This window comes from Chionomys nivalis, chromosome X (genome assembly GCF_950005125.1).
Source record: "Chionomys nivalis chromosome X, mChiNiv1.1, whole genome shotgun sequence".
In the NCBI taxonomy this organism is placed as follows: Eukaryota; Metazoa; Chordata; class Mammalia; order Rodentia; family Cricetidae; genus Chionomys; species Chionomys nivalis.
Window position 1 is genome coordinate 137012435 of NC_080112.1, and position 18958 is coordinate 137031392.

The following is an 18958-nucleotide window of genomic DNA, read 5'->3' on the forward strand; positions in this document are numbered from 1 at the left end:
TTTATCTTCTAATTTTATACAGCATCTGTCGTAGGGTTTCTACTGCTGTGAAGAGACACCGTGACCACGGCAACTCTTATAATGGAAAACATTTAATTGAGGCTGTTCAGAGGTTTAGTCTGTTTTCATGGTGCGAAGCATGGTGGCATGCAAGTAGACATTTAGGGTGAGACAGAATCTATTTAAGAAAGACTCCCTGGAGGCAGTTATACTCCAGATAATAATAATAACAGTGAACAGGGAACTTTGAAGGAAAGAAAACAAGAGAAGACAATTGTCATAGTTAGGGTTACTATTGCTGTAACCAAACACCATGACCAAAAAGCAAGTTGGGGGGAGGGGGGAAGGGTTTGTTTGGCTTATACTTCCATATTGCTGCTCATCACAGAAGGAAATCAGGATAGGAACTCAAACAGGGCAAAAATCTGGAGGCAGGAGCTGATGCAGAAGTCATAGAGGGCTTCTGCTTATCAGCTTGCTTTCCATAGTTTGCTCAGCCTGTTTTCTTACAGAACCCAGGATCACCAGCCTAGGGATGGCAGCACCCACTATGGGCTGGGCCCTCTCTCATTGATCACTAATTGAGAAAATACCGTACAGCTGGATCTTATGGAGGCAGTAAAACTATGCTTTTTTATGTGGCTAAAAACATAAATTATAGTGGGGTAATGCTATGCATAGAAATATACAGCTAGGTTGGGGGTCATCCTGTTAATAATTACAAGCATCTTATAAAAGGTTTCTATCTTTACACTGTAGTCATTCATAGCAGAGCCTTCTACATTTTTCTAAAATATTTAAAAACGCTTACTAATGTAAAACATATTCAAACTTCAGTAATTTGATTTTGACTTACACTGAGACACTATAGTCCTTCGCCTATTCTTATATTCTCTCATTTTCACTCATTTATCTGATTGTATTAGCAGACTTCTTAGTTTAAGGCATTATTCAGAGATTTTCTGTCATAGCAGAAGAATATTTAGCTAAATTTTCTAATTCCTCACAATGTAATTAGACAGTCTTAAGGCTCTTTTGCTTAACATTGCAACTTTATATTTAAGAAATTTAAATCTTTTTATATTTTGGGGCATTTGTTAGTTGAAAGGAGACAATGTCTTGCTTTGTAGTCAAGTCTTTATGGAGTATATGCTGGTCTCCAAAGTGGTAATCCGGGGCTGGAGAGATGGCTCAGTTGTTAAGAGCACTGACTGCTCTTCCAGAGGACCAGGTTTCAATTCCCAGCACCCACATGGCAGCTCACAACTGTCTGAAGATCCAGTTCCAGGGAATCTGACACTTCACACCTAATGCACATAAAATAAAAGTTAAATAAACCATAAAAATATTTTTTAAAAAAGTGGTAACCCTGCTATATCAACTTCCCGAATGCTAGGTTTGTAGGAACGCACTACCATGCATTGCAACTTTAAGAGATAGATGTTAATTTTCTTTTATAGGAACTATGTAGCATATGCCTTAGTTCTGAAGTGTAAAATGAGCATTTTTGTGTATATTTTCTTCTTCCCTTAAAGTATACTTTATTTGACATTAGCATATGTCATTAATAGAGCCACCTTTGTTTTTAAAAATTAATATTAATTCACTTCTCTTTTGACCTGTTACATTTGTAACAATTTTTTGAAATACCATATTAATGTAATATTATTTTTAACTCTTTTTGCACCATTTTAAGTTGATGTCCTTAGATCTGTAATAGCTATATTAATTGATGCTTTCAAGTTTAAGACCACAATGTTCTAAATAATCTGTTTGTTCTGTTTTAATTTTTTTGCTTTCTTGTGTGTTACTTTAATTTTTAAAATTTAAGTTTATTTAGACCTTATTGCATCTCTCAACCCTGATTAGAGGAGTTTCTTTTTGCAAAATAAACAAGACCTTCAGAAAATCAAACCTCCCAAAATCTGAGCATAGATGCTGAGGGGCTCGTGAAGTCCCACCTCAGGCTGAAGAGTTATTGGGCAAGTCTATCTATAGGAAAAAGAGATTCCTCAGGAATGTATTTCCCAGAGGCTACTCATCTTCCAGTAGATGGTCCTACATCTACAGGCAGTACTAAGTGAATTCAATGAATTTAAAGAAAGGGCACATGAAAACTGAAAAGGAAAGGAAAGGATATAGGGGAGTTATTGGAAAGAAGGGGTGGTGGTTAATGCTGAAAGATCAGAGAAGCAGAGCAGTCAGTTACTAGTTTTTACCTCTACCCATATCCTCAGACCAAATGGGTGATCCTAACTCTAGGAACCTCAGACTGAATGCTCTGAGCTCCTGTCTCCTCTTGCCTTGTATTTCTCTCTCCACCCAGTCATATCACTCCTGTCTCCACCCTTCCTTAGTGCTGGGAGTAAAGGCGGGGTATCCCAACTGTTGGGATCACCTTTGTGTGACCTGTTTCTCTTATAGACTGGATCGATTTCGCGTAGCCCAAGGTGTCCTTGAACTAGTAGAAGTCCACCTGCCTCTGTCTTCCAAGTCCTGGGATTAAAGGTGTGTAACACCATTGCCTGGCCTCTAGTGGGTTAGCTTTGCACTCTGATCTTCAGGTGAGCTTTATTTGTTAAAACATAAACAAAATATCACTCCCGGAATTTTTATTAGTTACAGAGTAATCTTAGGGAGACCTAATGATTCAGAAAACTGTAGTCTCTTCAAATTTGCAAGCAAGCTCCTCCTGCTGCTGCTGCTGATTTACTAGGACACAATGGATTGTCCTAGTTTATTCAGGCAAAAGTTCAGTAGAACTCATTCCTTTGGGAATATTTATGGACTTCATAGATCAAATCTATGCTACATAGTTAAACAGGACTAAGTCTGCAGCATGGTGGCAGTTACACTTTCATAGAATGAATCACTAGGAAAGTAACAAATGTGTTTAGAAAGTTTATTTACTTATATGGCTGGCAATGCAAGATCAGCTCGCTATATCTCTATTTCTAAAGGATGATACCAAATCCAAGTGACCAGGCAATAGATATAAAATGATAGGTTATTTTGTGCTTGATCCTTGCTTATGTGCCCCATATGAAGATGCATAATATAACCAGTGTCATGGCAACACTGTTTCCATAAAATCTAATGAGAGTAGGTAATTTTATTTATTTCATTATTTTAATTTAAATAACTTTTTTCATTTATTTTACATACCAATCAGTTTCTCCTCCATCCTCTCATTCCATCCCCTCCCTTTTCCGACCTATCTTCCTCCCCATTTGCTCATGCTCCATCTCCATTCAGAAAGGGGCACGCCTCCTCCCATGGGGTTTCACAAAGCATGGCACATCAAGTTGAGGCAGGACTGAGCTCTTTCCCTTACATAGAGGCGGGGCCAGGTAATCCAGAATGGAGAACCCATTACCAAAAGCCAGCTAAATGCCAGGGAGGGGTCATGGGTAGGTAATTTTAAGGGGTGGCATTGTCCCTTAAGTGGGTGAAGATGTAATCAAATGAGAGAGTAAGTATCATGATAGTGCCTGGGATTTTATCAGAAAAATGTACACAGTGATGGATAAATTAGAGAAAAGTAGTCACTCATTTTTCAGCCACCTAGTTAAATTACATATATAAGGAGGCTATGAGGAAGGGTTAAAAAAAACATGTGAAAAAAGTTAATATCCTGTTACCAAACCTCCTCCTTCTGACAGCTAAATTCTTTCCCAGATTAAAATCAGGCCATAAATGATATCTGAACTGACAAAACCACCAAGTATTACTGGATTAGCATTAACTGTGGCCCTCAAATACTTTTCCACTCCTTTCTACCTGCAGTGTTTTGTTCATTGGACTATTGTGTCATGCCATACTCCTGGTTTCTTTCCCCTCCCTCCATTCTTCCCTCTCCTTCTCATCCACTGCATCATCTCGCATTCACTCTCAGATCTACAGTATTGTTTCAGTAACTGCTCACAGATTTCTATTTCAGCCCATACTAAGCTTCATCATTTATATATGAATGCAGGAACTACCTAGTATCAATTTCTCATCAACTGTCTCAGATTCCTCATACTTAGAATGTCCAAAAGGAGTGATATCTCAGATTATCTTCATTTCTCAAGCCAACTTCTTATGTTTTAAATGATTTATGTAAGAGAAATAATTTATCTATTCACCCAAGTTAGAATTCTGAAATCATTCTTGATATTGCCCCTTTTCTAACCTCTCACCCACTTAATCAAGCTCTGGATAATTATTCTATCATATCCTCTCTATTTCTGACCTGATACCTCCCTTCACTGGCTTATTGCCACATTATTTGAATTGAAACTCTTCCAGCCTGCCCCTTCCAATCCCTATTCTCCTTGGCTACCTGAGTACTCTATAGAAAATACAAATATCTCTAAGTCACTTAATTACTCAAAATATTTAAAATGCTTTATTTCAGTTTGATTTTTCCCATTGTCTTGTTATTGCTTTCCATTTCTACTCTATATCCTGTCACTTTTTGCTTTTTAATATCCACTACCGATGAAACTATATAAAATGATATGCAATCCTGGCCACAGTTTGTCTAAAAAGTCCTTTTCTGCATTGTTGCTTAACTGACAACCAGTCCTCCAGGTAGTCTCATTTATAGTAGATAAACTCTCCTCTTTGCATAGCAGTAAGCATATCTATCTTGCTATTACATTATCCTATTAAATGAATTGTAAACTTTTTGTTTTTCCTACCAACATATGAATAATTTGGCCATCTGTATACACAAAATTAAGATATTTTTTCTGATCAAAGTGTAGAACTTGAGCCAGCATTTTTGATGGTGCTCAAAAAACGTTGAATAACAAATTTATATGCCTTTCACTAATGCCTGCCAAGTGCATTAGAAACTTCCCTGGTGTGCTAAGGCTTTATGTATTAAGGAAACTAATCTTCGTGGGCTCTGAGGTTTTTGTTAGATTGTGATTAATACAGCAGGGGATGATATTGGAAAGAACCTTTAAAGACCTCCACTGGAACAGTCTCAACTCAGGCCAATTTCTCTTCACTTAGAAAGGATTGCTGTAAATCTTGGTTGAAAAGGACAAGGCTTGATTTAATACAGCTTACCTTTGAGGCACAACAACAAAGAGATGGTTCTACTAATTTGATTATCATCTCGAGGTGTTCTTTGTCCCCATTAAATCTAAAGGGAGATAGGGCCGGGAGAGGTGCACAGAGTCCTATTTACAATTAAGGTTATTTCATACTTGTTTCTCTGATGACTGGAAATTTTGGTTGCTATCAGAGACTTTGGTTCTTAATTGATAGCTGTTAGGTGAATTATACTGGAAATAACATTATTACAGAAATTTCACTGACCTTTCTCTGGAATAAATTTTTTCATTAGTCTTAGCAACAACTGGTCCTTTGTTTTATAATTATTAATATTATCAGAACTGCTGAAGTATGATGTGGTATTATCTTCTGTATGCTATGACTATGTTTTATTACCATTGTTTAATAAAGAAGCTGCTTCAGCCTGTAGCAGGACAGAATATAAACAAGCTGGAAGAGATAGAGAGAGTAGGCAGAGTCAAAGAGACTCCATGTAACTGATGAAGGAGAGGATGCCAAATCCTTCCTTGTAGGCCACAGTCTCGTGGTGATTAACAGAAATGGGTCAGTTTAAGATATAAGAGCTAGTTAGAAAATGCCTAAGCCGTTGGCCAAACAATGTTGTAATTATTATAGCTTCTGTGTGATTATTCGGGTTTGGGCGACTGGGAACGAATGAACAGTCTCTGTTTACAGAAGTATAATACACCTGCTTTTGAAATTAAAGGCGCTGTCTGTGATGAACTGAGGAAAAGGAGGAGATTGTTATTTTCTCTTGTTTAAAATATGAGCTTCTTCTAACTGTTCTCTCCATGTTTTAGTGATCAGTGTTATTAAAAAGTAAAATATAAAAGGGATAAATTAGCATGAGAAAACATTGCTTATAAAAGAAAGCAAGAAGTTGGGCATGGTAACGAATACCTGTAAACCCAGCACTTGAGAGTCTGAGGTAGGAGAGTTGAAGAGTCCAAGGCCAACTTGGACTACATAGTGACTTTCAGGTTAGGCTGTGCTATGTAGACCCAGTCTCAAAAAAGACAAGAAATCAATATAGCTATATCAAATAATAAATCTAGGCAAACTGAAAATATCCACTAGAAGATATTTTATCCAAATGTTAAATAAGTAAAAATATTAAAATATATTTTGTACAGTAATCCAAAGTGAGCATCTTTGCAAAATAAATGGTAAGTAATAATACGATCTCTATAAGCACAATTTGGAAAACATTTATATTTTCTCTTCAGCTCCAAAGAGACAAAGGATTAAAAGTCCTTCTTCCAGTGGAAGAGTCCTTTCCTAGCTGACATAATTCCTAAAAATAACATCAGATAGAGAATTATTTGTAAATTCTTCATCTAAAGCCAATTAAAACTACATTACACTCTAAAATTTTAGTTAAGGGATTTTCATTTTTATTTTGAAATCGAGAGTGACAAAATGTTAACAACCAGAGTCATAAATTGGGCTGACATCGTTTTTAAAAATAGTAGATTAAAAAAGGTTATTTCAAGTGATTTGTTTGATATGGTTGCACATAGCTCAAAAAGTATATATCCAATTAAAGTAATTAACTTAACATTTCTACTCTACCTCCATTAAAAAAGAATCTGCGGCTTTCCCCAAAGGTTCATAGTTTGGCTTTTAAATCTAGCCTGTTGAAGAAAATGTGACATCATACCAATTAGTTCATTATATTTTTGTATATGTTTATGACAACATACTTTACTCTTAATATTTAAAGACTGTATTGTTCACTAAGAGAAGGCAATATTAAGTTGCCCAGGTTTTTATAAAGAGAGAACTATAATATATGCACATGCATGGGGAAGATGTTAAATTCTGAGTAACAGGCAGAGTACATAAATGGTAGTTTGTTTGAACAGTTGTGGAAAGAAAAATGCCAGATTCGGCTGAGTCATTTGTAGTTAAGAATAAAAGAATAAGAGCAGTGATGATTTAATCCTTTTATTTTTCTGCCCTCCCCAAATCAAGAATACATAAAGTGAAAAGCCTATTGTGTTCTGAAGAGTTTAAGTGGAATGATTTATGCTGATTATATTGTCAAAGTCAAAGTTAAATGCTATATTTCATTTAGCAACCAAATGGAGAAGTGAAGAGAAATGCTTAAGGCCTTGGTGCAGTCTCTTAGACAGTAGGAATCTACACTCACATTTTGGTTCATTTTTAGATTTAGTTTTACAGTTATTTTACATGATTGAGCAAAACATAAATGCCTAGCTGTAACATAAATTGGGAGGGGACTATGCACTCCTTCAATCTGGTATAGGGTCTTCCTCAAAATTCTCTTTCCTGTCTCTGGAATCTTCCTTTCCTATTTACTTGACAGTGGCCTTGTCACATAATTTCTATCAATTTATCCCTGTCTGTCTGTCTGTCTGTCTGTCTGTCTGTATCTATCTATCTACCTACCGACCTATCTATGTATCTATCTCTACCTGACTAGTCCTGGTGTGTGGCAGTTCTCTTGATAGTGTGCTCACCAGACAAGTGATACCTTAATTTGCACTTGCTTGCAATATGATCCACAGTATGGTTGCTTGTCACAGAAGCCTAGTCTTTCAACCTGCAAATTGCTGCTGCCACCAAATTTAGTCATGCTCTATGTTCTTCCCATTTTTGGTTAGGTATAGATCAGGAAAACTCATGGTGAGTCTCAACTTCTTTGTGGTTAAGTTTCATGAAATCCATCGAGTAGCTCTTCAGTGGCCCTCCCATCCACTACCATTGCTCATTTTATGACTCTGATACAAGCCTTTTCACTCACTTTCAAAGTTGAGATTCTGGCATGAACTTGCTGTTACAATCATGCATCATGATCTCAGATAAATTTGACCTTTTAGGGCACTATTCAGTAATTTATTTAACATTTATGTAACATGATGATAGATCTAAGGGATAGGAACTGGATATACAGCTGAAGTCTCAACTGTAAAATGTAGCTAACAATAGAGCTAGTATGAGGCTAGACTAAAACAGAAAGTGAATATTTAGCACCTTGCTTAATAAAATTTGTGTTATTACTAATAGTAATATTTTTATAACATTAACTTGTGTAATTAAACTCCTTTTTAAAATTTTGTGTATATTTTGAAATTTAGGTTAAATTTTTTTTGTTCTGTATCAGTAGTATGAAAACATCATTATTTTATCATCTACTGTTTAACCTCTTTGTGTGTGCGCACGAGTGTTGGGAGGATGCTGTCAATTCACGACAAGTGAAGAAAGTGACATTCTGTATTTCATAAAATTGAGTTCGAGAAAATGACTATGGTAGGAACTGGCATGATTTATTGACATTATTTAAATGATTATAGAAATAGAAGAAGTTTCTTGTTTACTCAATGTGGCTCTTTAAGAGTTATACCAAGAAAAAAAGCTATAATGGTGGTAGAGTTTGCTCCTAGACACTCTAGAATTGTCACTGAAGTGAAGCCTCATTAGGCAAAATGTATTTTACTAAATGTTGCATAGAAGCCTGCACAGATTTCTGAAGCAAACAATATGTGGAACATCATGCTTACAATTTGTCACTAACTTTAAATCCCATTATTACTCTCCAGTTCTTATATAAGAACATCTGAACACAAAATGACATCATGTAAAATAGATATCGGGACCCTGTGTCAACGGAGTTGGGCGAAAACCTGAAGCAGAGGCTTGGCAAAGGCAAGTGTAGGGGTGGGGGAGGCTCCAGAATCACCTGGAGCAGCTTGCACTTGACTGCCCTGACTTCCCAGGTCCCTTTTAGCACCCAGGGGAGATCCATCCGACAGCCAGGGCCATCTAGCCTCATCTAGGCGTTTCTGGCTAGAGCCGAGTTCCCTTCTACCGAAGCCCACACCCCGGTCTTCCGCAGGGACTCTCGGGTTCAGGGGAGTCACCTCGGGAGCCGACTCTGCAGCCGCGAAGGCGACAGCGAGGAAAACCAGGGGCTCCCATTGTCACCCTAGCAGTTCAGCGGCGTCTCCTCCCCACGGTGGCAGGGGTGGGTGAGCTACCATACCCTCCTCCACTACCTCGGCTGTCGGTTCAACTGGTGGGGCGGCCCGTCGCAATACCGCGTCTCCTGGGAGGCCACTGGGAGCCATGCCCCTGCCGCCGCACCTGACTGACTGACTAAACGACCCCCAGGCTCAGTCCGACTTCAGTCTCGAGCCTCCTGGGTCGCCAGCACCTCAGGCGCCACCGCACACGCCCTCCCGGCGCGGGTCTGGCCGAGGGCGGCCCCGGGGGCGGGAAGGCGAGAGCGGGAGCTGCCCGCACCTGGCCGCCTGTCTGGCAGAACTCCGGCCGCGGGCGCGCGCTGGCACACGCACGCGCTCACGCCCGGCGCGCCGGCTGTCGGGCTTGGGGGCGGGACCGCGCGGCGGCGAGCGGGCGGGGGGCTCGTGGAGCGCGCGCCCCGCACCCGAGGGCTGCGGAGAGATATTTTGGGTGGCAGGAGGCCCCTCGTCATTTCCGCCGGGCGGCTCGTCGTGCTGGGGGCTCCACTCCCGCGCGCCAAGGCGAGCGAGCGGGCAAGTTGGCTGCGGCGCTGCGCCGGCGCCTCCTGCCTTCTCCCGCCGCTGCGACCCTCGGCGGCTCGAGCCATGAACTGAAGCCCCGCGGGGACGCACACCCGGGGCTGAGCGGCGGAGGCTGCAGTAGCAGCCGCCGCCGGGGCTGGGACCGAGCCGACCCCAGCGCCTTTTCCCCGGCCAGCCGTCGCCGCTCCCACCCACCGCGCTCGCTCGCCTCCGACGCTCCAGCCTCGGGACCGCCACACAAAAGCCACTCTCTCCGAGCCGCCACCCCGGGAGCCTGCGGCCGGCCACCGACCCCACCTGAGAGTGCCTCGGGCTGCGGACTTCGCTTTCTGTCCGAGCTCCGCGTCCCACGCGGCACCGACCCCGCCACCCATGGCTCTGATCATGGAACCGGTGAGCAAATGGTCTCCGAGTCAAGTAGTGGACTGGATGAAAGGTAATGCCCTCTGTGGGGAAGGCGAGGCGACCCTGGGGGCACAGGGTCCCGGTATGAGGGAGGGGCGCCCGCCAGGGCACAACCCGTTTCTGGGATTTTCCAACCGACTGCTAGCGGTCCTCCCTGGGAATGGACGGGGGTCCTTGGGCTCTGGTAGGGGCTAGGGGACCCTGGTCTCCTTTTGTCTTCAGCCCGAGGGGCGAGGGGCGAGGGGAGCGAGCGGGCGGCGGGCGCCACCTGGTTGAAGCTGGAAGCAGGGCGGTGGAATCCCGGCGCATCATCTTAGCCACTTCCCGCTTCCCTAGACGCCTTCGGGCCGGGAGGACGCGGCGACCCTTGTTTCCCAGCTAAGGGAGGAGCCCTCGGGACCTAGTCTCAGGATTGCCCCTTCCCTGGTCCCTTTGTTCCTGGAAACCTGAGGCCCTTTCTAGGTCTCAACCTGCCAAGTGCCTTCCCCAGTGCCAACTCTCCTGGCAACTTTTAAGCCCGCATAATGGGGTCAGGATGCAGTCGCTCGGGTTGGAAACTAGGGACCCCCTTCTCCAGACTAGGCTGAGGATGATTTGGGAAGGGGGCGCGCTACTTTGGGGTGAGGGAAACATGCTTCCCTTGGGACAGCATCCCTGCTGATACATGTAGGTTCCCTCCTGCGCACCCTAGCATGTCCTTTGCTTTCCTAGGTTGAGGTATGCGGAGGCTCTATACCTCTAGCTGCTTCTTGTTAAAGGCTCAACGTCAGGTTTAAAGTGGTGCGCATTCAAGTACTCTCTCCTTTCTTCCATCTTGAAGGCTCCCCCAGTCCCCGACAATTTCTAACAACCAGTTTCAAACCTTCACCCTCCTTCTAGTCGCAAATGTGGGCTTTTTCTCTAGTCTCTGGGCTTTCCCGTCTCACTATCTCCCTCTGTTGTCTGAGTTGTGGGGCTTGTATGGGATCTCTCCAATCCATCCCCAGACCGAACTCTGAGAAAGGGATGTCTGGGTTGGAAAAAAAGATTCTTGAACACGCTTGGAGAATGCTTTAAGTGGTACCCGAGCACACAAACTTAAGATACGTAGTCTCCAAGCATTATGTCTGAAAATGCCCTTTCCAAAGACGAAGGAGCCCCTTTTCTAAGTCTGGCTTAGCAGCCAGACTTTTTAAGATCTGCGTACTTGAGAATGGAAGGTATTGAAAGTAATAGGGAGAATCTCAATTCTCCCCTTATTTTCCTCATGCCTTTTCGGACGTTTGCTTATTCTTCTGGATTTCCCTTTATCTGTTTTGCTTCCTTTTTTCACTGATTTGCCCTGCTACTCACTTACTTTGTTTTCTCATCTAATATGTAGGGAAAATGCTTTGTAACTACAAAGCACAGTGTAAGTGCAAGTGAATTGAATTAAACCTAATTCATTATTTATCCACTGCCCCCTGTGTGCACTGCATTGGGTGTCATGGGGGTTATAAAGATGACTAAGACAAAGTCCAGCAATGGCTCATCTTTTCTGCTGCTTGTTTTCTTTCCATATTTCCTATTAAAATTCCAGCTTCCTGGATTCCTACTAACACCCCCAACACCCCCAACACACACACACACACACACACACACACACACACACACAGATTCTCTCTCTCCCTCCCTCTCCCCCCCCCCTCTCTCTCACACACACACACACATTCTCTCTCTCCCTCCTCTCTCTCTCTCTCTCTCTCTCTCTCTCTCCCTCCCTCCCTCCCTCCCTCCCTCCCTCTCTCCCTCTCTCTCTCTCTCTCTCTCTCTCTCTCTCTCTCCTTTCCTCTCTCTCTCTCCCTCTCTGCCTCTCTCCCTCCCTCCCTTTCTCTCCCCTTTCCCCCCTCAGGAGAAAAAAAAAATCTCTTTTCAGTTTCTCAGTCATGGAAGACAGAATATTCACAGGAAGGAAGAATGCTTAATTAAAACTCTTTCTTTGAATTTGTCTGAAAGGTGAGTTTAGTTTGAGTCTGTTGCTGCCACAGTATTCAGAGAAAAGGAGTCTTGGCTTCATGGGAGTCAGATTACCTCCATGGACTGCCTTCTAGAAATTGCCATGATGCTTGTACCGAGTGCTGCATACTCCATCTTCTTTACCTCCCACCCAGTTGCAGTCTCGCGTTTTCCCTTCTCTCCACCTTCGTAGGTCCCCCGAAGCAAGCCCACCAGACCAGATGATGTATGTAATCTGACACACATTATCAGCTTTCCAGTACACTGGTCCTTTCAAACGCTCTCCAGTGCAAACTGCAGTTTCGTTGCACTTTGGTAAAGACTATTTGCTGGAATTTTAAGTTTACATATTTAAATTGAATAACTTGTTTGGGTACTTGTTGGTGACATATTTTTCAGCTACCTGAAAAAACCCTTAGGTAAGTGTAGGAGCCAGCCAAAGTAGGAGCCAGCCACGGGTAACCAAAGGTAGAATTTGCATGCTTTTGTATGACAAAAGACTGGATGACGGTGGGAGAGCAGTTGCTTTAATTACCAAACCGCTTATTGTTCAAATTTCTGTGATAGTCGTATAAATTTGAGATTCTATCAGAAAATATTTTTAAAAATAGTTGAAGGAAATGAGCATTTCCTCAACTTGCCCCTTCTACTGTTGTTACCTTGGCTAATTTTATCTACTATTTTTCCACCAGAAAACTTTAACAAAAGACAAAAATAGTTTTCACACTTTCCTCAGCTGCAGAAATGTTTAAAAGCCAACTGCTAATTTAGCCTATAGCTTTGAAATCATTAAACCTTGCTTAATGCTTTTTCTATGTAGTGTTATAAAGCCAGTACTAAAGCATGAGCAATACTTTGTTGTTGTTTGAAAAAGAATCTCAGATAGCACAGGCTGGTCTTGAACTCTTTGTACCTAAGCATGACCTTGAATTTCCACTGCCCCGAAACTGGGATTACAGGCATTGCTTGAGGTGAAGCTCAGGTCTCTCTTCATGTTAGGGAAGCATCAAGTGAGCTAAATCCTCAGCCCCTTAAAAAAAAAAAAAAACTGAGTAAGACTTTTGAATAATGGCAACAACTGGTCACAATCATAGCTACTTATGCTGTTTTAGTCAGGCACATACTTCATATTTTTTCCAGGACTTTATTTATTTATTAAGCAGGGGAAAAGTACCAATAGATTTATAGAAATTATATAGAATCTAAGTCATCAAAGAAGGAAACTTTATTGAGCTTTCATAGCATGTGTTCAGACTGTTTTATGAAGGACCATTAACGTGACAATTCATTTTGATCTATTATTTTTAAGTGTATTTGAAGGTGATGCCAATATAAAATGTATATATTAATTTTTAGCAAAGATGTAAGTTGCTTATTCACTCTTTGTAAGTATAGTGCTGGTCAGTTTTCTGCTGGCAATGAATATTTAATATAGCACATTGTCATTTTTGCAGGAAATGCACAAGTCATGATCTACTTAGGAGACTTCTATTCCAGATTATTTTAATAGTGCTTCCTGATATTTGGTGATAGCTCATAAACTTTTACATTACCTAAAAATTAAGTTTATAAAATTGCTGTTGGAGAAAATCTTTATATTCGTCCCCTTTATTAGCACTTGAAACCAACCTTCTTCAATTGGAAAGTACGTTCAATTATCTTAGAGTTTTGACAAATTAAGTCTTAAAACAGACATTTTCAGCATCAACAAAGGCAAGCAAGTTACCGAGAAAAGTCATAAACAACATAATAAACCAATATCTTTCTAATTTGTTGTTGAATCTGTTAATCTAGAATGTTATTTTTCAGTTCCTGTTTGTTTATTTGACAATCCTAGAAAGCCTCATAATCTATAGTTACATGAGTCCCTGTTTTCTTTATTTTTTTTCTCGCTAAAACATAACAAAAACCTCTGAACACTTCAGTGTTCCTCTTATTAATTTTATTATTAAATTTCCTTGTCCATCTTATACCAAGTAATTCCACTCTCCCTTTTATAACTTTTTGAGCTTTGAGACTAATGGAAAATATCCATATGGCCAAGATAATTATTTTCTAGGACCATTTCCCTTTATGATGTTCTTCTAGTGAGCTTTAATCTCTTTCTGGGTTAAATAAAATGGCTATCATCTTCAGGGCAAAGCAGAAGGCCCCCTTTGCTGGTCTTTTCTTATGATTTCTGGGATTTAATCTCACAGCATTTATAATTGCCAAAATAATCTAAAATTTTAAGATAGTCTTTAACCTTCTACAATCAATTGCTCTATTCTTTCTTGATCATAATAAAACATTTTGTTCGAGAACTAGTCCCTGACTTCTGGTTTCTATACTGATGACTCAGCCATCTTGAGCAAAGAAAATGAAATTATTTTAGGTATTAAAAAACCCAAGCTTAATGTTATGCATGTAATCTTATAATAGAGGGAAATGTAGTGATTGCATGATGTCTATTCAGTATAAATGTGAAGTGATATAGAGGAGACTATATCTGATAAGACAGAAATTTTGGCAGGTAATTAATAATTCTTTTTTCCCCTCATAGAACATCAGAGCTTAGGTTAAAATGCATCTTAATTGTATAAAGGAAATTATCAACCTTTTAAGTTAAATTGAATTGAGGGAAAGAAGCTAGAAACATTTATGGCAAGAACTCAAAACTGTACACGCTGTAAGAAAAAGATGGTAAACTGAATTGATCACATTGGTTATATTACTTTGGAAATATTGATCCTTTTTTTCAAATTCAAGGTAATTGGATAGGCACAGCAATCCGCTTTGGATTTGACAGTTTTGCTTTTTTTTTTCTAATGGGAATTCTTATAATTTTATGTAAGAAAAAAAGACGTTTACCTTCTGATAGGTGTAGTCCACAAGTAACATTTGATTTATATTGTCATTGACATTTGATTTCTAGCGTTCACAAATTTAGTCATGATTAGAAAGAAAGCAACTAACTGTATGACTATAATCTGCTCCTTGGGTATTATTTACTGAGTACATCTGCATGGAAAGAGTTTTAATGAGTTAAAAGAATAGTCTCCATTTTAAAGAAATTATCTCTGTCAGTGACAACAATGTTGTCATAAAAAAAAGAAAAAAAACCTATTCAGGATAAAGATAGGAACAAACCAGTACACATAGAAAATATTTAAAAGTTTGTGTTATCCATGCAAACACCAATTAAAAGAGGTGATGGGTTTGTGAACCAAGAAGGGCTATAAGGAGAGGATGGGGTTTTAGCAACTATTTGAACTATTTAATTAAGGTGTGTTCCAAAAGAAATGTATCTTAATGTAGGAGGCATATCAAGAGATTGTGGAGATGCAATAGGGGATGTTAACTGAAAGGGTTTATCTGGATTTGTCTGGTTGAAGTGGGAAAGTGGGCAGGAGAGGCACAGTGAGGGAGGAGTGTGAGTAGGTGACAAAAAGTACAAGAACAAATCTGCATATGAGAAAGACAATAAAACTCTCATCGTGTCCTGAGTTTAAATAAATAACCACACTATAAAACTTTGACTGCCAAAACTCAGCCCACAAAGAATGTGTATTGAATTGGTACAGCTGTTTCAAATCTGTTTCTGAGGAATAATCTGGAAATAATGTTAAAGTAGTTATTTTGAAGATTAATTACATCATTAACATAGTGTTGGATATTTAGAATTTTACTGATCCAAATTCTTATGTGAGAAACTAAACTAGGTTTTTGGATATTAATATTGTTCTTAAAGCAATGATAAATTATCATTTTCATTTATAGCAGTGCAACCTCGGATTAGGTCTTAATTTGTTCCTAATAACTTTTAACTTTCAGCACAACTTCTTTACAGTACTTGACACGCCAGACTATTTTGAAAGATACAATGTTCGTTTCTGTAAGAGTAATAGAAGGATAGCATAGCAAAGTAATTTAAAGAGGGCAATAGAGAGCAAGTGATTTGGAAAATTGGAATGTTAAAATTTTTCGTGACTTTTATAGTTGTCTAGTGTCTGAAAACAGGAAGTATAGTTTTTAATGTGGAATCATTCTGTTGTATAACATTCACTGAGTGAACCCCATTTTTGTGAATAGCATAGGTCTGTGCTTGGAAATGGGGTATTTCTCTGACTGTGAAAGGCAAATGATCAAAAGCTGAATAGCTCATTTTTGTTGACAGAACTTAAATATTATTTTAAATTAAAACAAATATGAGTTTTACATCCATGATGCAGAAAGCAAAATTGGTATGATTTCAGGAATTTTGAGCTTTCAGTAGGATGTTTAAATCTGCATCCCTCAGACCTCCTAGGGCTAGCTAGTTGGCTTTAGAAAAGGTAAATTTAATGGACTATGTATTTGTCTTTTTTAACTATCACTACAAAGGGCAAATTTTTGACTTTTTCTCTTAAGATCATGATATTTATTGCATCTTAATTTTGTGTGATCAATAAACCTACAGCCACAATGAACTCCTTAAGAATGATTCTTAGCAGACAGCAGCAACACTGGGGTTCCCCAGTCCTTTTGGTTTGCCCACCACTTGGCCTTTGTACTTTATATATACTTTCCTCTTTTCTTCCCTTTAGTCTATTATTCCTTCAGGTCTCAAGCTTTTCCTCCTACACATCGGAAAAGTCTTGCCATCTTCCACAAATCTCATAAAAATCTTTAGTTGTACGTTACTGTTCTGCAGCCTATATCTCCTGTGTCCAATTTACCAATTGTTTTATCGTTAATTCATATGATTATTATTTTTTTTTTTTTTTGGATTTTTCGAGACAGGGTTTCTCCGTAGCTTTTTTGGTTCCTGTCCTGGAACTAGCTCTTGTAGATTATTTAACTAACGTCTAGCTGCTCTACTAAACAAAGACAGGAACCCCATATGTTTTATGTAATAATGTATGAAATAGAATGTGGTAATATATACAGTCACAAAATATTTGTTGAGTGAAGGAATAAATCAATTTATTTTCAGATTACTGGTCTATCAGCATATCTGCTTTCCTAAATGACAATGCATGCACATAAAGTCCCTTATAGTGCTTTAAAGTATACTTTGTTGCCAGTGTGCATGCTGTATGCCAGAATACAGACTAAGGTAGGGTTGTATTAGTCATATTATTAGTTGTGTTGGCTTTACCAAGTTCAAAGTCCTAAATCTTGGTTTAGACTTGTTTTGTTAAGAAATATTAATTTTAGTGAGTTAATGAATGACACTGGTACTTATGACATAGCTATTATAAATATGATACAAATATTTTCTAATTTAAATATATTAGCACTATATACAACTATATATAAACAAAAAGTTAGTTTAAAAATAGAATACCTTTTCTAAACATTTATTTTTCTTTATCCAAATATCCTGATTATTTCACAAATTTATATTTCAGAAAAAACTTTATATTTGAGAGTATATGGGAGATTGGTATTGATAGAAAGCCTTGGGCTTTTTAATTTCCATGTAAGTGTTTAATAAAAGCTTATACAAGAAAGTTAAATGTATTTTTTCCAATGGCAAAAATAAAATTGACTTAATTAAGTAAATAATTGGAGAAATACCTCCTTTTAAAGAAACATTATCATCATTATTTTTAATGTGGAACTTACATTTTTCTATTAGGAATTAAAATACTTTAAAATTCTTTTTTGTAATTTTATATCTTTCCTTTTTCTTTGATAAAAATAATTTTAATATTTTAAAGTACATATAAGTTTGTTTTGCCTAGCTTTTGGAGGTTATTTTGTAAGAATATATATGGAAGACTCAGTATGAAGTATAGCTTGTTGAATGAATGTACCCCATGTAGATTTCTTGAGAGTTACATGCTACTAAATAAATACTACGAGAGAGTTTCTTAATAAAGTATTTGTCCTCTCAGTTTAAAGTTGGTAATGCATGTTATCTTAAGTGAAATCTTCAGACCTTAACATAGCCATGCTGATTTTTTTACATTTTATTGAAAGAAGTTATATTCTGATCATCCTTTCCCATCTCTCGATTCTTCCCAGCCACCCAGCTCCATGCTCTTTTTTCTCTCTTTCTTTAGAAAACCAGGCAAACAAACACACAAAGAACCAAACCAGAATTTAAAAAAAAATCAAAAAAGTAAAAAGCACAAGAAACACCCACATATACCCCAAACAACAAAAAGCAAAACCTATAAAAACACAAAATCAGAAACCATAATGTACAAGCAGAAGACCAGTAAGACAAAAAAAAAAAAAAAAGATTGCCCCAACATAAAATGTCTACAAAAACACTAATGAATTCATTTGTATTGGGCATGTGGACTACCGTTAAGTATGATTAATATACCCAGTGAGACCCCATTGAAGAAAATAATGTTTTCCTTTTGCAAGCAGATATCAATTGCAGATTGCTTCCTGATTAGGGATGGGAGATCATGTATGCCTCCCTGTCTCTGAGCTGGGACTGCATTTGCCTTGAACCTGTGCAGGCCCCATGTGTGCTGCCACAGTCTCTGTGAGTTCATATGTTGCATCGATCCTGTTGTATCTTGGTGAACTGTTTCTTTGGAGTCCTCCACAATATCCTAGATAATGTTACAGAATTATGATTTGCACTTGTATCCTGATTTTACTTACAAGCAAATATTCATTCTTTATGGTAGAAATTTTAAAACTTTAAAGATATATTTAATTTTGTTGATTTTAATTTAAATAACCCTAATGTAACTTTGCATTACCTTCTTCATTTAATTTCAAGATTTACCAATACTTATATCGATTCATTAAAAATTTAAATTAAGAAGACTTTATGTTCATCTGTAGAATATTTTAGCACAATTTAAAAATTTTCAGAAGCTAAGCTGTATTAAGTAAAGTAAAACTTTAATATTAACATATATGAAATATTTGTCAAGTATTATACATGTCTATTATATATTTACTTGACATTAATATTCTTAGACATTAGTCTCGTCTGATAAAATGTATAGTCTTTAGATACAGTGATATATAAGAAGACATTATATTAT

General features: G+C 38.6%; 1 protein-coding gene across 5 annotated transcripts in view; it reads left to right on the forward strand.

Moving 5' to 3' along the window:
* The first annotated feature begins 9460 nt into the window (after positions 1-9460).
* The window catches only part of Cnksr2 (connector enhancer of kinase suppressor of Ras 2), a 224482-nt gene continuing 214984 nt past the window's right edge, over positions 9461-18958 (forward strand). For 2 of the 5 annotated variants that reach the window (XM_057758961.1, XM_057758965.1), the window contains exon 1: positions 9462-10035. In XM_057758961.1, coding sequence (XP_057614944.1) covers positions 9972-10035 — 64 coding nt within the window. In that variant the 5' untranslated portion in view covers positions 9462-9971. Of the gene's footprint in view, positions 10036-18958 lie in introns of all 5 variants that reach the window. The other 3 variants (XM_057758963.1, XM_057758966.1, XM_057758962.1) reach the window with 2 other exon arrangements.